The sequence below is a fragment of the Jaculus jaculus genome, chromosome 1, assembly GCF_020740685.1.
Source record: "Jaculus jaculus isolate mJacJac1 chromosome 1, mJacJac1.mat.Y.cur, whole genome shotgun sequence".
Classification (NCBI taxonomy): domain Eukaryota; kingdom Metazoa; phylum Chordata; class Mammalia; order Rodentia; family Dipodidae; genus Jaculus; species Jaculus jaculus.
The window spans coordinates 6365473-6390589 of NC_059102.1; the positions used below are offsets into that span (position 1 = coordinate 6365473).

General features: G+C 47.8%; 1 protein-coding gene across 3 annotated transcripts in view; it reads right to left on the reverse strand.

Moving 5' to 3' along the window:
- Window positions 1-25117, reverse strand: part of Dock1 (dedicator of cytokinesis 1) — a 561057-nt gene that overhangs the window by 46886 nt on the left and 489054 nt on the right. For all 3 annotated transcript variants that reach the window (XM_045145312.1, XM_045145301.1, XM_045145308.1), the window contains exons 36-38: window positions 21315-21355; window positions 19539-19629; window positions 15733-15852 (exon numbers count right to left, since the gene is read on the reverse strand). In XM_045145312.1, coding sequence (XP_045001247.1) covers window positions 15733-15852; window positions 19539-19629; window positions 21315-21355 — 252 coding nt within the window. The remainder of the gene's footprint in view (window positions 1-15732; window positions 15853-19538; window positions 19630-21314; window positions 21356-25117) is intronic.

The window sequence follows — 25117 nt, forward strand, 5'->3', positions numbered from 1 at the left end:
CCTTGTCACCCACAGTAAAGCATTCAGAAACATGCTGGGTTCACCGAAACATGGGTAATGACATCAGGAAAATACAATCATTTGTCTAGAGACTCAGGACTTGGGGGTCTATTGTCTCAGCAGGACACCTCAGACTCATTCATCACACCAGAGACTGCCCATGGCATGGCTGTCTGCTGGCCCACACTTGCCTGTCTTCACTCTCTTGGTACTAGGACTGGGTGCCAAAGGCCATCTGTCAGGACAGTCTTGTAGCCAGGGAAGAGAGAGTGGCAGGTTTCAAAGGCAGGCAGCTCATAACCTCTACGTGTGGACCCAGGACAGGAGCGCATTCCTTTCACCAAACACCCTAGTCTAAGACCACCATGTCCTGGAGCGCCCCCTGCTGGAAACTTCACATCAAAGTTTTAAAGATGATTGCTTTGTGCATGCAAACACAGTGCAGATGTAAATCTCGTCATTATTTTGAAATGGGACCTTCCTATGGTAACTATTTTGAAAGTGCCTTTGCCAATAACTTGGTTCTATAAACTATAAATATCTTATTTTATAAAATAGAGATGGCTTGAGCTGGAGGGATGGCTCAGCAGTTAAGGCATTACCTTGCAAAGCTAAAGGACTCAGGATCAATTCCCCAGGACCCACGTAAGCCAGCTGCACAAGGTGACACATGCGTCTGGAGTTCGTTTGCAGTGGCGAGAGGCCCTGCTGTGCCCATTATCTCTCTCTCTGTGTGTGTCATAAATAAAATTTAAAATAGAGATGGCTCAGTGTTTATAGGCACTTGCTTGCAAAGCCTACCGGCCTAGGTTCGAATCCTACAAAATATCAGGACATCTTGACCTATTCGACTGGGCTCGGTCCTCAAAGCTAAGGGGACACTTCCGACTAGCTTACCTACCACGACATCCTGCCCCCCATGGTCCCTACAGATGGCAGCATGAGGCCTCAGGCGGGTTACTCAGTGCTGCACTGGTTGGGAAGCTGAGGCGTTTGAGGTGCAGCCCACCCCCCAGGGGCAGTGACAAGCACTGTGGGAGCAAGAGACTTGTGGATTTCAGCTCCTCTCGGCTGAAACGATGTCCAGCCACCCACGCTTTCTTTTGCGGCCCAATTTCTACTTGTGGCATGAATGTCTGTCATTCCAATGCTGTAGTTAAGAAGGCTGAGGGTCTACGTGGAAGTAATTTGCCTGAGGCCACACAGCAGACACGTGGTGGCCTTGCTTAGCAAGGCCCTTCTTCACCATTCTTGCTCTTGAAGACCATGTGTCTGCAGCTGGGGCCCAGAACCCCACCCGGTACACCCTGGACAAGGCCTGTATGAATGGCCCACCAGGGCTCACTCACAACGGAGTCACTCAACTAACCAAAACCCACCATTTTGCTTAAATCTCTCAGAAACACACTCTATTCCTACTGCCAGGGAGATCAGGCTGGACTCCAACTCCTGCCTGCACCTCCCAAGTACTGGAATTAATGGTGTGTGTCACGGTGTATGGCCCCCTGGCTATTTTTGTGAGAGAAGAAATGTTATTTTGGGATAAGTGTTGTATTTTTATACTTTGAAAAACAAGGTTGAAATAAGCCCATTACAGGCTGCAGCTATTGGAGAGCCCTGTCTGGGGAGGGTGGAAGCAGACAGGGCTTCCCTGTCCACGGTCCCTCTCTGTACCGTTCCGCTCAACTCGGCGTTGTCTCCCGTCCGGAGTACCTACGTCTGCTTCTCCCGATCTCTAACGTCCTCTGCTGGGACCCAGGCTCACATGGCCAGGAAAGGAGAGCTCTCACTTTTAATGCTTCTTTTAAGCTTTAGTGACCCAGTGTATTTAGTGTATTTCCATTTCAAAGACAACATTCCCTTTCGTTGTAGGTCTCTTCACTGGATTTCTCTTTAGTTTCTGTGAGCAAATACACACTTTCTTAGCTGCCTAGAATGTTATTGCTTCTGATTCATTCTGGACTAAAAGCTTAATCTGTCTTGATCCTAAATGACAGCTGAGGTACTTTAGATTCATATCAAAACTAATTGTTCTTAAAAGAAATATAAGTCTTGAGTAAGTATTTTATCCTGTTCACCCTGAGGTTACATGGTTGTGTTTTCTATCAGCTTTTCTATAAACACATGCTGCCCCTTCCCTCCCCTTCCACATGTTAGCGGATTCTACACTGAAGAGATTTTCATCTACTTTTAATTGGACAGGGCTCTACAGAGAGTGTGAGCAGCTCATACTTCCAACGTGAGTACCTCAGAAAATATTTCAGCACCAGAGAGGAAGCAGGTTCAATGTGATCTAGATTCAGATAGTCTCAGTGAGAGAATGGCTTTGACCTTGGAGACTGATCCTGGGCTCAGCTCATTCTCCTAGAGCCACAGGCTTAGGAGGCCGCACAAGCCCAAATGAAAACACAGGGACCCAGAGACAACTTTATTTCCTAACCCGAGGTCTTTAATTCAGTCTGCAGCATTTGGTAGATTGCTTGTCACCATCTGCGCAGGGTGAATTCTTGTCACTGTGTTTCCAGCAGTGTATGACTGTTTGCACCTTGTCTTTCGAGGGTTTTGTATGTGTATGTGTGTGTGAACTTGTGTGGAGGCCAGAGGACAGCTTGGGGGCCATCCTCAGGTACACAGTCACAGGCCTCTCACTGGCCTGGAGCTCACCCATTAGGCAAGCCTGGCCCGAAAGCCCCAGGGACCCACCTTTCTCTGCCTCCCTAGTGCTGCATGAAGTGACCACCTCCGCAGCTGGCATTTACTTGATCCTGGGGGTAGAGCTCATGTCCTTGGGCTGGGGAGGCAAGCACTTGATGGAGCTGCCTTCCCAGCCCTTTGTCTGTTTGCTTGAGTCAATAATCCCTGCCATCTTTCTGAAGCTTCTTGTTTCAAGAGCACCTATTTCCTCAAGGTCTACGTGCAGAAAACTTTCTTTTCTAATGAAATTCTTTCCTCAGCCCCAAAAGTGCCAACAGAGAAGATATCAGGTATTGATTTCTGACAGGTGGCCATGAGGTGGACGGTGCACTAGATGGTAGGATGAGGAGCAGTCTGATCCCCAGGGTGAGGGGGCAGCCACAGTTAAGACAGGTGTCAGTGAGGACAGCCATCCTTGACCACTGACACAGATGGCTGACTTACAGGGACTCAAGTAGACCACTGGTTTAGTATGCTTGCTACCCAGGAGCAACTCACCTGGGGAAGAGGTTTCATGGGAAACCTGACGCCAGCCATTCTACAACTTGCCCGTTTCTTTCCCTGGCAGTTACTAGGTAAAGTCATACTCAATTACCCTCTGAATTTCTAAATTCCCACACAGCTTTTTGGTATTTAAATGGATGAGGATTAATGGTGTGGAAGAACCTACTGCCCTGGTTGAGGTCCTTGAACAGCAGAAGGGCCAAAGTGGCCCAGGACCAGCAGGCCGTGTGCAGTCAGCTCCGTGCCTGAGCAGAGTGAGTGCTCTTCCAGTCCAGAAGTCTGCTGTGTGTCACACAAGGGACACGGTGACGCAGAGTGAGCACTCTTCCAGTCCAGAAGTCTGCTGTGTGTTACACAAGGGACACGGTGACGCAGAGTGAGCGCTCTTCCAATCCAGAAGTCTGCTGTGTGTCACACAAGGGACACGGTGACGCAGAGTGAGCACTCTTCCAATCCAGAAGTCTGCTGTGTGTCACACAAGGGACACGGTGACGCAGAGTGAGCACTCTTCCAATCCAGAAGTCTGCTGTGTGTCACACAAGGGACACGGTGACGCAGAGTGAGCACTCTTCCAGTCCAGAAGTCTGCTGTGTGTCACACAAGGGACACGGTGACGCAGAGTGAGCGCTCTTCCAGTCCAGAAGTCTGCTGTGTGTCACACAAGGGACACGGTGACGCAGAGTGAGCACTCTTCCAGTCCAGAAGTCTGCTGTGTGTCACACAAGGGACACGGTGACGCAGAGTGAGCACTCTTCCAGTCCAGAAGTCTGCTGTGTGTCACACAAGGGACACGGTGACGCAGAGTGAGCACTCTTCCAGTCCAGAAGTCTGCTGTGTGTCACACAAGGGACACGGTGACGCAGAGTGAGCGCTCTTCCAATCCAGAAGTCTGCTGTGTGTCACACAAGGGACACGGTGACGCAGAGTGAGCACTCTTCCAATCCAGAAGTCTGCTGTGTGTCACACAAGGGACACAGTGACGCTAACTGAAAAGGGGACCAGCTGGTTTTCATCTCTTCTTCAACTGCTCCTTAGACTAGGGACTCTGGCCTCCACCAGCACTCCACAATTCTACCCCACATTGATCCTTCTGGCATTAGCAACTGCCTTTGACTGATCTAGGGAGAGGCTAGAATTGTTCACACGTTTCTGAGATGTGTATTTTGGCCACAGTAATAGTGGATTTCCTCTGAGGGCCACAGCTGACAGCTGCCTGACCTTAAAGCAATGGTTCTACTCTTCCCCCAAGGTACGCAAGACAAAGCCTGCTACTGAGGAAGGTGTTTGCAAGACCCAAACACAGTTAGCAATCCTTTACAAAAAAGGTTCCCAAACCAGTAGAAGACCAGTCCTGCCTTCTGGCATGATGAGTCCCCGAGGAAACTGCACAGCGTGCAGGAGTCCTCGCCCATTCCAGATACTGCTCACTCACATGGCTTCTCCCCCTTCCCCCAAAATCTTTATTGATGAAAAAAGAAAAATACTTGCTAATGTTTGAATGGCCTGAAAGGGCAGGTGCAGAAAAAACTTCATTTAAAAAGTATTTGTTGATAAGTTACAGACATATATAGTATATCTTTTATTATTTTCATTTTGAGAGACAGTGACAGAGGGAGAGAGAGAGGGAGAGGCAGAGAGAGAGAATGGCCATGCCAAGGCCTTTCAGCTGCTGTGAACGAATTCTAGATGTGTGCGCCCCTTGTGGTGCATGTACGACATTGCGTGCTTATGTCACTGTGTGTCTGGCTATGTGGGACTTGGAGATTCAAATATGTGTTCTTAGCCTTCGCAGGCAAGAACCTTAACCCCTAAGAAATCTCTCAGCCCTATGGTGTATTTTTAATATTTATCTGCATATGTGTGCATGTGTGTCTGGCACACCAGGGCCTCTTGCCACTGCAAATGAATGCAGAAGCCTGCACCACTTTTTGCGTCTGGCTTAAATGGGTGGCTTGGGAATTGAACCAGGACCAATAAACTTTTACCTCCAACTGCTGAGCCATCTTACCAGGTCATATAATGTACTTTGATCATGTTCTCCTCCCATTGCCTTCTCTTATTCTTTACCTCCAACTGCTGAGCCATCTTACCAGGTCATATAATGTACTTTGATCATGTTCTCCTCCCATTGCCTTCTCTTATCCTTTACCCCTTTCACTGAACCTCTTCTCAACTTATCCTGCTTGTGTGATTCGTGTGTGTGTGTGTGTGTGTGTGTGTGTGTGTCCCACCAAGTCTAATCAGTGTTGCTTGAATGGGCATGGCTTGGGGTTGTGTACGGAGCAAGAGCAGCATGCCATGCCAGTGGCTGCATCACTGCAGGAGGAAAATGCCCGTCCCTCTCCCAGCAAACATTAACTGCCATTAGCTGCCCACGGGCATTGGGCATCATGCATTTCTCTACCATCCACAACAGAGTGCCGATGGGCTTGATTTGTGCAGGCAGCTACAGTTACTGTGATCTCATGAATGCGGTGGCCATGTCATGTCTGGAAGGCAGGGTTCCATAGCACTTCTCCCCATCTTAGAATCTTTTCCACTGCTCTTCTGTAATGTCCCCTGAGATTGGAGGGAATGGCCCCGGTGAGACAGGTAGGCCTATGCCTGCCTGTCTGATAACCCCAACTCTCCAGAACAAAGGGCCACTCCTGCACCTGGGAGACAGGTAGGCCTATGCCCGCCTGTCTGATAACCCCAACTCTCTAGAACAAAGGGCCACTCCTGCACCTGGGATTCAGGTAGGCCTATGCCTGCCTGTCTGATAACCCCAACTGTCTAGAACAAAGGGCCACTCCTGCACCTGGGAGACAGGTAGGCCTATGCCCGCCTGTCTGATAACCCCAACTCTCTAGAACAAAGGGCCACTCCTGCACCTGGGATTCAGGTAGGCCTATGCCCGCCTGTCTGATAACCCCAACTGTCTAGAACAAAGGGCCACTCCTGCACCTGGGAGACAGGTAAGCCTGTGCCCGCCTGTCGGATAATCCCAACTCTCCAGAACAAAGGCCACTCCTGCACCTGGGATTCAGGTAGGCCTATGCCCGCCCGTCGGATAATCCCAACTCTCCAGAACAAAGGCCACTCCGGCACCTGGGAGACAGGTAGGCCTATGCCCGCCTGTCGGATAACCTGAGGGGTCTTGGTATTTGTCTGCTTCTAGAAAACACTGGTGCTAGGCATGGAGCCCCTGAGGCTGACCTGTCTCAGTCTACATAGCACAGTGTGCTGGGTGGATCTTGGCTCGTGGCAGGTACGTCGGTGGAGAGAGCAGTCCATGGCCCTGCAGCACAGGGTCGGCGGCTGCGGACTGCAAAGCCCCATTTTCTCTTGCTGATAAAACGAGATTCTTTCTTAACAGCATCCAATCCTAGTGGATACATGAGATCTCCATACTTAGGCCACTTCTAGCCAATCAAATGGATTCTGGCTCATACCAAGAGTTTAAATTCTTTTTTTGAAATTCTGAGTATGAACTTACAATTCCATGAGGCTGACTCACAAGTCATCATTACAACTGTTTTTTTAGAAAGGAAAACTCATAGGATGTGACAATGTCACCCACCAACACTTGGAAACAAAACCCAGCCATTTCACCACAACTGGAAACTTATCCCCAGACCCCTATTTTAGTTTACAACATGATGCAAGTTGTGTGGGCTTTTTTTTTCCAACTTTGGTGCAAGGCAAGGTGAGAAGATTCCCAGAGAGAGGTTATTTTAAGGGAAAAGGAACCAGAGCTGTCACTGGAACCATCTTGGGGCGTGGACTTTGCCCAGGCTGGGACTAGCATATAGGCCTCACCAGGACTGCTGGTCGGCGGGTGTCAGCGTCGGGTGAGAGTCGCCCCGCACTGCTGGTGGTGCCTGGCAGCCATGCCCCGAATTCTGCCCACAGCGAAGCTGCTATTTTCGACTCTCATCCTCCACAGAGAAGCCTGGTAATTTTCAGCGAAGTACTTGGATTAAGGGCTTTATTGAAAATTACTAGGCCTCAGCCAAGCACAATAAGACAGTTTGGAGAAGCTTCAGAAAAGACACTTGCTTCCCTGATAAGCTGAACATAGGCTTTTTTTGTGGGGGGGGGGGGAGATGCTCAGACGGGGTAAGACAGAACAGGAAAGGAGGACATCGTAATTGTTAGTCTGCGAAGGAAGACATGCCGAAGAATGAAAGAGGAACAGATGGAAATGGCATTTCATGAAAGGAAAAGATTAAGAGGCCAAAAAGCAAGGCTGAAAGGCATTCAAAACTTTTTTAAATGGTGGAAGGGCAAGAATAGAAAAAGAACAATTTTGTGTAGAAGAAACTGAAAGATAACAGGTCATAATTTAACAGTGAGTCTCCCCAACACGAAGAAGCAGAAAGCCTGCTTGGCCCTGCTAGCTGCCAGGCACAAAGGCAGAGGCCTCTAACCTAAGCCGGCCCTGTTCAGCTCCTGCACCTCAACTTTGCTGTACGCGCCAGGGATGCAGCCGGGGGCTGGAAGCAGGGACGCCGCCCAGCACTGTCACCAGTCACATCGCCTTGACGCTCCGCGCCGCTGTGAGAAGTCTAGCGGTGGACGAGTTCAAAGACACACAGCGGCACACAGCCAACACGCCCTTAACCACACAGGCAACGGGCTGAGAGGATAAGCCCTATCCATGGAGTCTGCCCAGGACACAATTTGGTCAGACTACAGTGCCACCTCCCACTTGTGACCTAGATTTTGTTGTACAATTTTAATTAATTTTTAATTTTCTTTATTTACTTGACAGATAGAGAGGAAGAAGAAGAGGGAGACAGAGAGAGAGAAAGAGAGAGAGAGAGAGAGAGAGAGAGGGAGGGAGGGAGAGACACACACATAATGAGTGAATCAGGGCCTCTAGCCACTGCAAATGAACTCTACCCTGTGCATCTGGCTTTACATGGGTACTGGGGAATTGAACCTGGGTCTTTAGGCTTTTCAGGCAAGTGCCTTAAAGACTAAGCCATTTCTTCAGCCTGTGACTTTAGCTTTTTAAAAATTTTATTTATTTATAATTTTTTAAAGGAGACAGAATCGGCACACCAAGGCCTCTAGCCACTGCAATTGAATTCCATATGTGTGTTCCACCTTGTGTGCATGTGTGACCTAACTTGTGTCTGACTCATGTATGGGTTCTGAGGAATAAGAATCTGGGTCCTTAGGCTTTGCAGGCAAGTGCCTTAGCTGCTGAGCCAGCTCTCCTGTCCCTTAGTTTTTAAAGTTAATCTTTCCATGTTTTAAAGTTTTAGCATACTAAGTGCTGGGTTTCACTGTGGCATTTGCCATGAAATGTGTGTGTGTGTGTGTGTGTGTGTGTGTGTGTGTGTGTGTGTGTGTGTTTACATATATACGCCATGAAATCGTATTCTTAATCATCCCCTCCTCTACTGCCTTTACCTCGTGTCTCCTGATTGTCAGTCCTTGGGATTATCCCTCATGCTATTGGAGTTTACCTTCATTTTATAAATGCATAGGTCCTATGTTTGCTGGTTTTCAAGTTCAGGGAGGTATTGTCACCTACCCTAATACATTTTGAAAAATCAGAAGTGTGATTTGTTTCCTTGTAATATCTAAGTGCAAAATCAAACCAAGCTTGAAATCTAAACATTCACATGCACAGACTCAGACATGAGCCAAACCCTAGTGTCCTGTTTCCATGTGGCTTGGGATGCCCTTCAGGGGACCTGCAGAAGTAAAGGACACAACCCTGGTCTCTGCTGTCAAGCAGGGCCAAGGTTCAGTCATCCCTTGGCAGAGGCACCTCCATTACCTGGGTGCTGGTTAGAAGTGTAGAACCTCAGGCAATTCCCCAGACCCACGTGGCTGGACCCAGAATTAGAACACGGTGCTCAAGAGACTGGGAGGGGTGATAGCTTGAGATGCAGTTAAATAGCTTTAGGGCAAAGCCAGGTAGAAACAGGACACAAATGATGGCTGGAAGGAGACAACCTAGCGACTAGTGAGGTCAGGAGGACTCAGAGCTGTCTGATGGGGCAGGAAATGCTCTGAGGAGGAGGCGGCATTGGCATATGCCCCGACACTTGATGACTGTCACCATATCCAGGCAGCAAGCACCATGCAAATGGAAGACAAGATGAAGTGACACTTGAGAGACACAGGCTGTTCCTGGAAATTGGAGGCTAGATCCTTTCTGTCACATGACAGGTAAAGGGCCAGGTTCTGCCTGGAGAGAGTGTTGAGCATGGACCTCTTTGATTTGGGTGCCTTTGAAGCCAATCAGGATGCGATCACAAAATTGATGAGCAAGAAAGTAGAGTGGTGCCTTGGCACAGAGCAGCAGGTACAGCTGAAGCTCTCAAAGGAGGACACAGGAGGCTTCTCCGACAGAAAGCTTACCATGGAGGACACAGGAGGCTTCTCAGACAGAAAGCTTACTGTGGAGGACACAGAAGGCTTCTCAGACAGAAAGCTCACCGTGGAGGACACAGGAGGTTTCTCCAACAGAAAGCTTACCATGGAGGACACAGGAGGCTTCTCAGACAGAAAGCTTACTGTGGAGGACACAGGAGGCTTCTCAGACAGAAAGCTCACCGTGGAGGACACAGGAGGCTTCTCCGACAGAAAGCTTACCATGGAGGACACAGGAGGCTTCTCAGACAGAAAGCTTACTGTGGAGGACACAGAAGGCTTCTCAGACAGAAAGCTCACCGTGGAGGACACAGGAGGTTTCTCAGACAGAAAGCTCACCATGGAGGACATAGGAGGTTTCTCCGACAGAAAGCTCACCGTGGAGGACACAGGAGGCTTCTCAGACAGAAAGCTTACTGTGGAGGACACAGGAGGCTTCTCAGACAAAAAGCTCACCGTGGAGGACACAGGAGGTTTCTCCGACAGAAAGCTCACCATGGAGGACATAGGAGGTTTCTCCGACAGAAAGCTCACCGTGGAGGACACAGGAGGTTTCTCAGACAGAAAGCTCACCATGGAGGACACAGGAGGTTTGTCAGACAGAAAGCTCACCGTGGAGGACACAGGAGGTTTCTCCGACGGAAAGCTCACCATGGAGGGCACAGGAGGCTTCTCAGACAGAAAGCTCACTGTGGAGGACACAGGAGGTTTCTCAGACAGAAAGCTCACCGTGGAGGACACAGGAGGTTTCTCAGACAGAAAGCTCACCGTGGAGGACACAGGAGGCTTCTCAGATGGAAAGCTCACCATGGAGGACACAGGAGGTTTGTCAGACAGAAAGCTCACTGTGGAGGACACAGGAGGTTTCTCAGATGGAAAGCTCACCGTGGAGGACACAGGAGGTTTCTCAGACAGAAAGCTCACCGTGGAGGACACAGGAGGTTTCTCAGACAGAAAGCTCACCGTGGAGGACACAGGAGGTTTCTCAGATGGAAAGCTCACTGTGGAGGACACAGGAGGTTTGTCAGACAGAAAGCTCACTGTGGAGGACACAGGAGGTTTCTCAGACGGAAAGCTCACTGTGGAGGACACAGGAGGTTTGTCAGACAGAAAGCTCACAGTGGCCAGGGCGAGCTGGGCTAGGAGGAAGGCCTAGGTCAGCTAGGTTGCTGTTGTTTAAATGTGAAATGTCCTCCATAGACTCAAGTGTCAGAACACTTAGCCCCCAGGTGGCAGTACTGTTTTGGAGGGTTCTGGAACCTTCAGGAGGTGGAGTCAAACTTAAAGGAAGTGCATCATTATGGGTGGATCTTGAGGTTTGATTGGCTGCCCCTCTTCCTGCCAGCTTTCTGCACTCTGACTTTGGATGCAATATGACCAAATGCCTCATGTTGCTGCTCTCATGCCTCCCCTGCCATGAAGGGCAATAACCTTTCTTAAATTACAAGGCAAAACAAACCCTTCCTTCTTTAAGCTGATTGTCAGCAGCAACAAGAAAAGCAACTAATATAATACCCAAGGCAGAAGCAAGTAGATCTTAGTAAGTGCAGATCTGCCATGGTGGAGCACACCTTTAATCCCAGCACTAGGGAGGCAGAGGTAGGTAGAGCACTGTAAGTTTGAGGCCACCCTGAGACTACAGAGTGAATTCCAGGTCAGCCTGGGCTAGAGAGCAAGACCCTACCTCTAAAAGCGCCCCCACAAAAAAAAAAAAAAAAAAAAAAAAACAGTGACAGGAGCTTCTCATTTCCTAACAAAGGTAGAAATAAAAAGTCTCCATGAGACAATGTGACTTCTCCTCACAAATGAAATGAAAACTGAGGCTATAATGGGTCTGATGAGAAGCACAAACAGGTCAGTCACTGAAGGGCATAATTCTCAGTTTCAACAATACACAGGTGAGGACCAGAAAATTCCAATGCACTTCCCCCCGGTTATGTTTGTGGTCTGGGTTGTTGGTCCATCGGCACAGCCGCCTGCTTGGGCTTCCTCCTTCCCTCCTCCCCTTAGCTAGACTGGACTCCCTGCAGGGCCACAGCGAGTTCCCAGCTCACCCCACCCCAGCTCCTCAATGCCAAGGACAGTTATTCCATAATTAAGGAGAAGACACGGGAGCACAGGAAAATCTTACTTTGGTGCATGTTATATGTTCCCTTCATTCTCCTGACATAAGTTACTTATTTCCTGTCTTCAGTCTTCATTTTCTTTTCATTTTTTTAAGGTAGGGTCTCGCTCTAGCCCAGGCTGACCTGGAATTCACTCTGTAGTCTCAGGCTGGCCTGCACCTCCTACTTCAGCTTCCCAAGTGCAAGGATTAAGGGCGTGCACCACCATGCCTGGCCGGTGCTCATTCTCTAATCCGCCCCTCCCTGACTCAAGGGGTTCCTATGTAGTCCAGGCTGGCTTCAAACTGGCTAGTCTCCCGCATGCACTTCCCTAAGTGCCAGGACTCCAGGCACATGTCACCAGAGCCCACCCCACTGGAAGATTCTTTTGAATATTGCTCAGCTCCTCAGGTATTATGTAGTGTAGGGAATCGGTACCTGCAGGCACATGTGGTTCATGCCCCAGCGATGGCCCCAGGGGGCACGCGGAAGCTGTTGGTTTCCCACCGGTGCTTGGGTGGAAGTGCTGGCGGGAGAGTGCTCCTGGCTTCTAGAAGCGCCGTCCGACAGACACACGGTGGGGGGGGGGGGTGATTTCAAATGTTCTACTCACTACATTAGAAATCCTAAAATTAATCTTAGCATGGAAAATAGCATTGGACATGTAACGAGTGCAACAAAATTAATGAAATACTTGACATTTATATTCGTTTGCCTGCAAGGGAAGTCCTCTCTCACCTCTATGTGCCACGGACAATAGAATGTTAGTGTTTCATCGCACTCGTGACCAGAAGCCCAAGTTCCAGCAAGCTTGTTCTCAGTGCGTCCCCATGTTGCTGTCCTTCCGTGGATGCTGCTGCCTTGTCTCTTGTTCTTATAGGGTCAGCAGTTAGACGCTGTCTCCAAATATAATCATACCCTGTTGTCCTCAGGGTAAGGTTCAATATATGAACAGGAGGACCCAGCCCAGCCTGTAAGTACAATTGTGAGTGCCCAGTGACGCACATGCTGCGTGTGACTCAGTCCTAGGCAGCAGAGACAGAGCCCTGCCCCACTAACTTCTTGAAAGCTGGTTGCTCTGGTAGCCACTTAGCCTGAGAGACCCCATGTTAACCAAGACTCTCCTTCGAGTTCCCATTGGATGAATCACCTGCCAACCTTCAGCTGTGAGCCACTCTGGACGATCTTCGCCCTGGCCCACACTGACTGCAGCCTCGGCTACCTGCGGAGAGACGGGCTCTCCCCCCTCCCCGCCCGGAACTTCTTAGTTCTCAGCTTTCAGGACACAGGTGACGGAGGCTGTTTGTAAAGGACTATCACGTCCCCAAACACAGCAGGGACAGCCATGCCTCTGACTTGTGTCCTGAATGAAAGTGAGTTGAAATCTGGCATAAAATATCAAGCTTTTATCTTCTACTGTGACCTCCCCAACACCCTTTACCCACTGATGTCTTGGCATGTTCATCACAGGGTGCAGCACCCTCCTGCATGGTCCTCCTTGCCATGACTCCTCAAAGGGGAGACAGAGATTCAACTATGTAGCAGCCAGGATCAAGCCCAGAGTCACCTTGTAGGAGACAACTGTATTCTCACATCTCCAGCTGTGGGAGGCACACAACTTGTGAAGCAGGCACGAACGTTACCTTCTTACAATGTGCACCTCACCCAGTCTGGATTACCCACCTCATGTGCCACTGACACTCTGACCTCGAACCTTGCCTCATCTGCCTAATCACAGGCTGGCATGCACACGGGCGCTCCTCATGCCAGCAGCCTTCTGAGAGGCGCCCCAGCCCTGGCCCTGCAGTGTGGCCATGCCCTTTGTCCTAGCAGTTGACAGGAACAGAAGCAGACACTTCAGAGCACTCCCGTCCCTGGCTGCATGTGTGTGAAGAGGCTCACCTGGGCCCTGGGCAAGGACGGTAACACAGGGTGCAGTGGCTGGAGTCCTGGAGGTCAAAATTCCAAACTCTCGCAGCCCATCCCAGCTGGCGCAGAGGTGACTACTCCCTGCTGCTGTTGTCCCCAGAGAAGTTCATGCTTGCTGCTGTTCAGATGAACTTTTACATCCCTGGGGTACCTCACAGCTCACCGCATCAGACTCTCTCCAGTGCATGCATGTGGTTGACATGGACCTGCGGCCTTGGTTCTTTTTCACATTCCAGTGGAAATGTCACGGATTTGGCTTTGTCTCAGAAATGGCTTTTCACTCTTGTTGTATCGGGACTGCTGGGGGAGGAGCTAGGAACACAGCATTTCACACTAGCCGTGACTCAAGGTCAGCCAAAGGATCACATCACCGTGGTCTTCCTGCCTTCACCAAAACACTGGGACATCTGAGGACAGTCTTTCAGCTGCATTTCTTTTTTGGTCTATACTATTTTGTCATGTGGATTGGATTTTGCCAAGCCAAGCTTTTCCAACCTCAGCACTACTGATTACTGATAACTAAGTAGGATGGTCTGTGTGCTGGGTGTCCAGTGCACTACGGGAAACCCAGCTTCACCGCTACGACGACATCTGCTCCTCGCCACCCTGGGGTCCCCAGCACACCTGATAGTCCCAAGTGGGCTTCCTTTACCCTGGAAGGAGAAGTGTGGACTTTCTTGTGTTAAGGAGGGCAGGGAACAAAAGGAAGAGAAGTACTAGACATGGCGGTGCAGCTCTTCACCCCCTGCTGCTCAGGGGGCTGGGTCAGGAGGAGTATGGGTTAAAAGCCAGCCTGACAACTTAATGAGAACCTGTCTCAAAATAAAAACGTACGAACAGGGCTGGGGATATAGCTCAGTGTTTGAGCAGCTTCTGTGAGGGCCTAGGATTCAGTCCCTAGCAATACACACACACACAAGAAGATACATTATGATCCTTTCGGATGTAGGGAAAATCCTGAGTGCGCGCCCACAGGGAGTCGGCTAGTAGCTGTCGTAGGTAATAGGCCTTCTGTGAGTGGCATTAGAAAGGGAAAGCCATCCTTCTTCCCCTGGCTGGAGCTGTTCTGGGCAGAAGTATGTTCCCAAAAGCCATATGCAGACAAAGCCCTGGCACCTCTGAGGAGCATCTTCCACATACATTCCAGGTCCATGGAGCACAGTGGGTCCTCCTCCAGTGCCTGATGTCCTCATGGAAAGAGGGAGTGTATATACCAACACATGTCAAGAGAATGTCAAGTAAGGGCCAAGGCCAAACTGCGTGATGCACCTGCAAGGCAGCAGGTGCCAGGGACCACGAGTCATGCCCACCATAAGCCAAAGGCTTGATACCTGTGCTCCCCGAGGGCCTTCAGAGGAAAGGAGCGTGGCCCCACCTACCTGGATTTCAGGCTGAGAGAAAGAATAGATTTCTATTGTTTAAAGCCACTGGCTTTGTGGCACCTTGTGACAGCAGCCACAGGAAGTCAAGAGAGTCTCCTTGAAGGAGTGTGCTGGTCACTTTTCCCAAAATGACAAGAGGTGGCCTTGAGATGAGGGAAGAACTCAGTGAATTCCATAAAGAGCTCTGAAAGCACTTGGGCGACAGGTTTTATGTATGTCCAAAGGTCAGAACTGCTCATCTTTACAGGGACTGCACACGTGAATCATAAGCAAGACAGTGGTATGGCCTGAGACAGCTGATTAAAACGATGGCAGGTTTTCTTTGAGTAGACGTCAACTGAATATATAATTTTGTTTAAGCCAATTAATCTAGAAGCTGACAAGGTGGGACAATGCCTAGCCCACTGTGGGACTAATTCTTCGGTGACAACAGAACAACGCACGATGTCAAGGGACAACACCCGCTTCAACTGCACAGCCACATCGGAGCCTCAGCTCCGGTCGGAGCTATAAAAGTACGCACGCTTCCTCAGTCCTTACTATCCCTGGAGCATCTAAAAAAGGCTATCGATTTAAAAAAACTTCTTCTTCTAAGTACAAGCTGGAGAAGCCTGCATAAAACATGCAGTACACAATTGGTAACAAATTTCTGGTTCTGCAAACATCATGTGTTCACAGATGTGTTTACAGTGCTGTGGGAAGCACACGTAAAAACGCAACCGGGAAAGTGACTCGGGCTTTACCTTGCCTTTGTCGAAGTAGTGGATGATTTCCTGGTAGAGCTGCTCTTTGAGCTGACCCTGTGTCGTCGCCTGGAACCCGTCTCGCTGAGTGAGGTGGGCCGCACACACATCCTCTGACCACTGAGGCAAAAACGAAGAGTGAGCAATGCTGAGGCTGGGGCATACCCAGTAGTATTTTTCACTGAACGAGATATCACCGATGTGAGTTGTTCATCAGGCACACACGTGTGGCCCAATTTCAGGGACACAAAGCTACTGTCAGACTGCTTAGGCCTAGAAATGCTCAGAGCAGGACTTCTGTCTACAGCGTCCAAAAGGAAAGAAAGATAGCAAGGCAGAGCTGAGGTGAGTTTGCAAAGAAAATCTCCACATATTCTGAAAAGCACAGGGCTGCTAGCTGGCAGACAGGCTCCTACCAAGAGGGGTGTGTCATCAGCAGGTGACTGTCACCATCCTGAGTGGACAACCTAAGACTTGCTCTTGTCTTGGTCTGATGTGACTCAACATCTCAGCACACAGAAGATGTTTGGATTTCAGGTCATAAGGGAAGGGACTCCCAGGCCACAAGCGCCTCTAGAACAGGCAGGCGTCTCTGGTACCTGCCATAGGCTCACTCACACTGTGGAGGAGTTGGCAAGCTTTGGGATGAACTGAAGATGGACCAGAGTGAAGGCAAGAACCCTTGAAAGACCAACATATGGTCTCCTCAACTTGGCCTAACAAGCCTATGGTATCTGGTAAGGGGTTCAATGGGATTAGCTGATGTTAGATGAGGTCCTCCTGTATGCCAAGTTCTGAGCCAAAACTGACTCAGGAGCTCAGAGACACCCAGAGGTCATGTGACTGCACATGAGTGCATCATGGGATATGATAACCATGAAAAAGATGGTCACCTCAGGGGAGGAGTAACTTCACATGAGATGGGAATAATGCTGGACTTGAGAGGTGCAGTGCAACCCTTGTTTAAGACAGGAGAATGGGAGTGCTGCCCACAGCCACTGATTCTCGTAGACTTGTTGCTACATTTATCAATGAGACACTTGTTAGGGCATGGCACACGATGGACAAAGGTGGCAATCTGGGAGCCACGGTGGCAGAGGAAGAAAGATAAATGGACTGGCATGATGAGGTAAGGATCTTGGATCCAGGAATGTGGTCAGTCCCCACAGCATGATCTCACAACACCTGGCTTTCCAAAGCCAGGGCAGAGCATGGGCCTGAAAGGCTCCGTGTGTATCCCCAGGACTGTGGGTAAAGAGCGTAACCGTTACATGGTCGGCAAGATGCTCACATTAAAACTGGACTTGTAGACCTCACCCGCAACTGGAAGTGACCAGCTCTTTCATTTTGGAATTTGCACAACACAGCTGGTGCTCCGGCCCCATTTTGGAGGTGAACATGTTGTGAATGAGAGTCAACCTTTACATGTTTCTAAAATGTGGCTATCATACAATAAAAAAGAACAAGAGGAGTTAGGCTTCCTTCACAATTTTAAAATCACTTCGTAAAACATCACATATTGAATAGGAAGCAAAAGTCCTCTAATGGCTTCACTTGAATATGGAGATGGAATGTGTTTTTTGCTAAGCAAAATACAAATGCTTGTATTGTTCTTGCTTTTAATCAAAAATACTCAAAGTGCAAAGAGATCCAACTTGAGGATTTTTTTTTTGGTTAATAGACAAGAATATATTTGCCACGTCAAAGGAGAATTTTCCTAACAATACAAACCATTTTGTTTAGTGAGTTGATTAGCAAGCATGGGTTCACATTTATGGCGATACCAAACATATTTAGTAAAAATTACAAAATGTAAAAGATGGAGAGAGATTATGTAGTATTCACCATTTAATTGGAAAATTCAAAAGCCAGTGGAAAAGATAATGCAATTGGGTCTATTGATTTGGGCTGTGAAGCAGGCCGTCACATAATCTATGACAAACCCATCTGCCCTCTATAAATCCAAAGATTAAACAAGATATGCTTGTGCACACACATATATTTACATTCACACACTTATACAAGCTTACGCTCTATGAGAACGAAAGAGTTAGCAAACAGTCTGTCAACCCATTTTAATTTCTCTGGTGTGAAAAACAACATCATCACATTTGCAAAATCTCCTTGTTAGTGAAAATTTGCGTCTGTAGTAAATGAAGGTAATAGGAATTCATAGTGGGGTGCTGCTTCCAAAGCCCTGTCCGCAGTCCTGTCTTCAGAAATGATGCGGCTTGGGGGACTTAGGTGGCTCCTGGGCCTCCAGGACGGTAGCTGAGCACCAGAGTGAGCCGCTCTCCCTCCACCCTGTGCCCGTGCCAATCTCAGTGAGGGCAAAGTGACCACTGGCTAGTGCTGTGCAGAAACATGTGTCACAGAAGCCATGGTGGACTTCAGGGTCAGGACAAAGGTTGAAAGAGTCTCCCAGGAGTTTCTAACTCCCTAACTCTGACCCCCCTCAATGACCACAACCTACAATGACCACAACCACAATCTTTTAATGTCCCTTTTAGTGTAAGTTTTCTCTGGCTTCACTTTTGTTGTACAGAAGGCCAGCCTAGATTTGGAAAGGAGATTCCTTGAGTAAGCAATCTAATGGTTCTTGTTTATCCATTTTAGAATTTTCAAAACTTTATAAGAATATCATGAGGAAGATAATGTAAGGACTCACTAGGATTCTAAAATATAAAATTAATAATTGCAAATATAATGACAAGAGTAATTTTCTCATCTATTCAACCTATTTGTCCATCTAACCCACAGCCACCAACCACCAATTTATCTCCACATTCATTAATCTATCTACCCATTCACTGATCTCTGTGTATACCCATCATCAATTCATCCATCCATTCACTTGTATATCTATCATCCATCATCCCTCCATCTACCCATCAATCTACCCATCTACCTGTATATCCATTATCTATATATCCATCAACCTTTATATCCATCATCCATCCATTCTCCAAGTATCCACCCCATCCTCCATGTATCCATCCTCACCAATCCATCTATCTGTCATTACATCTCTCCCTCTATTCTCTCCTTCTCTCCCCTAATCCATCCATCTAACTACTCACCAACTCACATCTGTCTTCCCACCTATTCTTGTCATTTACTGAGGATACACTCTGTAACTGTGCTGTGATTGGACATGAACCTGTCACTGCAAATAGAAAGGCCAATGTCTTAAAGCTATCTGTGTAATAAAAGAACCACAGAGGTGAGTTCAAGGCCACCCTGAGGCTACAGAGTAAATTCCAGGTCAGCCTAAGCTAGAGTGAGACCTTGCCTCAAAAAAATAAAAAGAATCACTGAGAACTGAAGCTTTCCAGGGCAGACTGGTGCTCATGAGCACCATTCTTTAGAGAATCAGGCAGAATCAGGAGAAGGAAGTCTTCGCATGGCTTGCTGTCCAGATGTGTCATGATCTGGTCCCTACACTATCTGCAAGGGTGACATGGGTGTAACTCACCTTTCTCAGCTGTTCCACCAGGGCCCTTAATTGTTATTGATGTCATCCTCCACCCTTACTGAGTCCTGTGGGCATGAGTGAGGACTTGTGTAATCTTATCTCGCTATCACTTCACAACCTGGTGATGAAAGTGTGAAAGTCTGGGCAGCTTGTTAAATCTGTGCTCTGTAGGGGCAGATCTGGAATCAGAGCACTTCCTAAATATCTTCGTGTCACTGTCTGCAGTTACTATCCATAAAAGCTTACTCAAATTTGTCACAGAGAAGTAAAATTGTGAATAATGTCAAGATTTGTAAGGAGGTTCACAGACGTGGGCTGTGACGTTTATTACCTTGAGAAGCTTCGCATGGAGAAGCAAGGTGTACGCCGCCTCTGTGTAGTTGTCACACTCCTTGTGAAGGTCGCACAGCTTGTACAGGTACCTAAGACCAGGAAATATAGGCACATTCTTAAAACATCAAGAAATAATTTGTGTTAAGGATTGCAGGAGCTAAATTCAACATTCAACAGTAACTCACATCTATACTTTCTTTTTACTGTGTTCATCACTCATAATGCCTTGAAAACTTTTGGTGTAGGAAGCACTAAAAGAACCAACAGGAATAAATATGATATATACTATCAACACACAGGCACATACATATAGATATTCAAATAAATACATTATATGTATATATAAAGTTATGGATGGGGACACATATATTTTTTTAACAAATGGAATACACAAGGTAGAATCTTATCGCAGTGTTTATTCTTTCGTCTTGTCCAGGTTCCTCAAACATGTGAAATGAAATTACACAATTTTGATTTCCTACATTTCTAATCCATCAAAATGCACAAAAGCTCCAAGTCCACAAGATAAAGAGCTCCACTGATCACAGTGGTTGCAACCAGAAGAATTTCTCTGTCATAAAGACAAAAGGTTGCTTTTCACTCTAGGGCAAGCTACATTTTAGATCAAAGGAACTGTCTGTTTCCCCAAGTTTATTAAATTCATGTGATACTTTAAAGGAGAAATAAAAAAATCAAAATTGTACAGTCACACTTAAGTGAGAAACACACTGGTAAGCCCATGTCATGCCATTGACATGCCTCTCTGAGTCTTTTTGTTTATTTTTATTTATTTATTCAAGAGTGACAAACACAAAGAGAATGGGCACACCAGGGCCTCCAACCACTGTAGACGAACTCCAGATGCATGTGCCACCTTGTGCATCTGCCTTATGTGGGTTCTGGGGCATCAAGCCTCGAACCAGGTTCCTTAGACTGCACAGTAAGTGCTTAACCACTAAACCATCTCTCTAGCCCCTCTCTAAGTCTTTAAAATGGTTATCTGGCTATTTTGTGGGCACCTCACCCAAGAAGGAATGTGACCAAGACAAAACATTCTAGGCCAGGGTTTCTCTTTTCTTCTAATGCTTGGGATTGAACCCAGGACTACCCACACATTTAAAGTGTAAATGAAGGAGCAAAAACCAGCAGGATAAGCCAAATATTGTTCTTTCTTATGAAAGAAAGGCATAGATACATGGACCTAAGGAACCAGTTGAAGTAAGAGTGTACTGAAAAATTATATTATTTCTGTTAAACTGTATTTCTCACTTGATCACATGGCTTACTGTACAACATTAAAATTTGTGGTGTTATATATTTTATCCAAAAGGGCCATGAGTTGGTAAAATCATCACCAGTAGTTTTGTTTGTGAGTTGGCTGGACGTGAGCTCTGTCACTGTGACCTTCCGCAGTGACATGGACAAGCTGTGTGAGGCTGACAGTACACGTGGATCCTCCACCAAACCTGGCTTCAACATCACCGTGCCTTGCCGTGCTGCTAAAGAAACCCAAGTGGGCCGGGCGTGGTGGCACACACCTTTAATCCCAGCACTTGTGAGGCAGAGGTAGGAGGATTGCCAAATTCGAGGCCACCCTGAGACTACATGGTGAATTCCAGGTCAGCCTGAGCTAGACTGAGACCCTACCTCGAAAACCGAAAACAAAAAGAGAAAAAGAAAGAAAGAAACCCATGAGAGTACAGAACATTTCTGATGTGGCAATGACTAACAGCAATCCCAGGACACACGCAGGGGTGGGCGGCATGGTACATACCTTATATACATCTCTTCTCTTTCGATTTCTTTGTAGAAATTCTGAAATATCAAGCCACAACACTGTTTAAGAGACTGACTCCATTAAACAGCACCGTACAGTATACCATGAAAATAAAAAAGAAACAACTCCACCAAAGGGCCCCACTTAGAAGTTCTTCCTCTCATGACAGACAAGGCCGGTGGACTTAGTTGTGCAGACTGAACCCTAACTTCACAGGTGCTATGAAACCATATCTTGCTGTTCATAATGTTTGTTTGTTGTAATGAGTGTATTTCCTACACTTTGGACTATAGATGACTAAAACTCATATTTATCAATGGAAGGTCACCCATCTTCAGTTAAAAAAAAGGGTTCAGGCCCAAACTGTGATCTCCAGACCATCATAACTGCTTAAGTAGACAGCTTCACTGTGGGAAAGAGGGAAGTGGCATCATCACTAAACTCTGAGCAGGCTGGGACTAGCTGTCAGGACGTCTCCACCAACCCGAATGTCCTTGGCTAGTGCTCGCTGCTCTGGAGAGATAGACCTTCCAAAGCACAGCAAGAACACAGGTGAACTTGGGCTGGGGAAACAGTGCATTTGGTGAAGTGCTTGTCTTGCAAGCCTAACGGCCTGAGTTTGATCCCCAGAACCTGTATGTGGAAAAAAAACAAAAAAACCTTGGCATGGTGGTGCATGCTCATCATCCGAGCTCTTAGGAGGCAGAGACAAGCAGATCCCTGGGGCTCGCTGACCAGCCAGTGTAGCCTACTTCTAGAGTTCCAGGCCAATGAAAGACCTGTCTTTAAAAAGGTGGAGGGCACCTAGAGGCTGACACTTGAAGTTGTACTCTTGCCTACATACAAATGCACTCCACACGTGTGTGCACACGTGTGCATGCACACACACACACTCTTCGCAGCATCAATTGGTTAGTATAAACCCTGAAGTTGAAAGATTACCGTTACTTGGAAATCAGTGGTTATTTCTACACATTATTGCAAAATATCTTCGTACTGAATATTTATATCAAGATTATATTTCTGCAAGGCACGGAAGTATGCAGCTGTAATTCCAACAGTTGAGAGGCTGAGGCAGGAGGATCATGAGTTTGTGCCAGCCTGGGCTACATAGAGAGTACTGCACCAGCCTGGACTACATAGCAAGACCCTGGCTCAGCCACCTTGACCTCGTTACATTTCTTCTTCATATGAGCCCTTCATGTGGAACACCTCCACGTAGCAGTTTAAGCCACATGTGGACATCACAAAGGTCAGGGGTCACCTATAGGCCTGTGGTGCAGAGTGCCACATCCACTTTCAGGGTGGGATCCAGCATGTGAGACTGTGAGCACGGCACACACACTAGTGGATGCTAAGGTTGTAAAGATACACAAAGGCCCAGGGCAGTGACGTGGGCTCTAATTTCATTAACAAAAGGGCCCAGCGTCCACGGCTGATCTATCTGAGAAGCAAGCACTGGTGTGTGTGCAAAGTGAGCTGGGGCACACTGCAAAGAATGCGCCCAGGTCTTAAATGGCGTCGTGCCTGACATTTGAACGGGCATCACTTCCTACGATATGCTCAGTAATGAGAATGTTTTTGACTGGCAATTCAGAGCCACAGGGTAACAAAGACTCCATAGGAAAGGCACCAAAAGAGCTCATCTTTCCCGGTGCTACTTAGCTGCGATTTACAAACTATGACATGACACCAGCCTCCTTGTGCTCATATTTTTAATCCTTCCCTGTGGTTTTGATCAATGAATCACTCTCCGGTATGATTCCACAATGGTATTATCACACCACCCTCACTCCACTCTCAGAAGTTCACGGTATCTTCTATTTTCTGCCAGAGCTGAGGTCTGTTCTCTTCCCAGGGTTTCAAAACTCTAGAGCCCAAACTCACTCCTCTCACAAAGCAATTTCTATATAAAAATCTGTATTTCCTGCGTCATAGTTCACGCTGTTCTGGTGTTCCACTTTGAAGCCCTGCAGGCAGAATTCTTACCCTCTTGTCTCAGGCCCCCTCCACACTAGCAGTGATGTGTTCTAGACATGAAGCTTGGCTCCTAGAGGCACTCCATGGGAGCCATCCCCACCCGGACCTCCTCATGACATTGCGCCTACACAGCTTACACGTTCGCATTCCATTTCAGCTCTGCACACCTTCATGACCCAAACAGACATGAAGATACTCAGAACTCTAGTGCTACGTGGTGGGCACACCTGCAGAGCTAGCTCTGGAAAGTGAGAGCACATGGGTCATAAGTTCAAGGCCATGCTTAGCCACAGAGTGAGCTCAACGCCAGTCTGGGATACTCGAAACATTGTCTGAGAATTCTGGTCCTACCCCTGTGGTTTGATTCATGTGTCCCCCTCCCCCCTATAAACCTAGGTGTTCTGAATGCTAGGTTCCCAGGTGATTGAGATTTGGGAATTAAAGCCTCCTGGAGGTGGTGCATTGTTGGGGTGGGCTGATGGGTGTTATAGCCAGTGTCCCCTTGTCAGTGTTTGGCACACTCTCCTGTTCCTGTTGCCCACCTTATGTTGGCCAGGGGGTGATGTTACCCTCTGCTCATGCCATCATTTTCCCTGCCATCATGGAGTGTTCCTTCAAGTCTATAAGCCAAAATAAACCCCTTTTTTCCCCCAAAAGCTGCGCTTGGTCAGGTGATTTTTGCCAGCAATGTGAACCAGACTGCAACACCCTGCGTGAACTAGCCTGGTAAGGGGCTGTGCAGAGGGAAATCGGCATCTCTCAAATGACGACCCTCCCAGCCATAGTGACGGGGAGGGTGTGGAAGGAGATTGCTAGGTCACCGCGGGGCAGCGAGGTGCTACATGCGCAGCTACAAACATGTTTTCTCAGGTGCGAGCCATGATTCAATGTCACCACAGACATGACATGTTCGCAGAGGACATTCAGGGTACACAGAAGGCTGGGCAGGGTGACTGCTCAGGCTCTCTTCAGAGTCAGATGATGGAGGCATTAACGAGCCCATCCAACTAGACATATTACATGAACTACCTTTAAAAAATCATAGTACTGGATTTTCAGGAAAGTTGGTAATCAATATACTGGTTTTTCTTTGATTTACTTATGTGCTTACAAATATATTGTTATGCTGAACAGATACACAGTGATGGTACATGTTTATGGGATGCACTGTGACATTTCAGTACCTGTACCCAATGCGCTCTGATGAGGTCTCAGGGTTGCAGACATCTGTCACCTCAGGCGTTTATCATTTCTTTATGTTGATAACAAACTTCTCTCCACTAGCTACTTTGACAGATTTAATTTGTTGTGGGTAGCCACAGTTATCCTACTGTGCTGTACAGAACATTCAAAGTCTTCTTCTTAGACTATGGTATCCCTATGCACCTTAACTATCCTTTCACCTTTCAAATTAAAAACAGATGTTGTCTCTCTCATCGTGTGTGTGTGTGTGTGTGCGCGCGCGTGCGCGCGCGCGCGCGTGTGTGGCAAGAAACAAATGTGGTACCACTCCTTAGGAACTGTCCACCTTTGTTGAGACAGGACCTCGTGAGCTCTAGTTGGACTAGGCTGCGCCCCAGGGATCGGCCTGATACCAGCGCCCTGTGCTTGGATTATGCGTGTGCACTAGTATGTCAGGCCGGCTTAGCAGCTTCTCTTTCCCATCCTTTCCCATCCTTTCCTTTCTTCTCCTTCCTTCCCTTTCCCCTCCCTTCCTCCTCCCTCTTTCCTCCTATTTCTTTCTTATGTTGGTTCTGAGGCCTGAACTCAGTAAAGTCATGGCAAGCACGTTACTGACTGAGCTTTCTCCCCATTTTTTC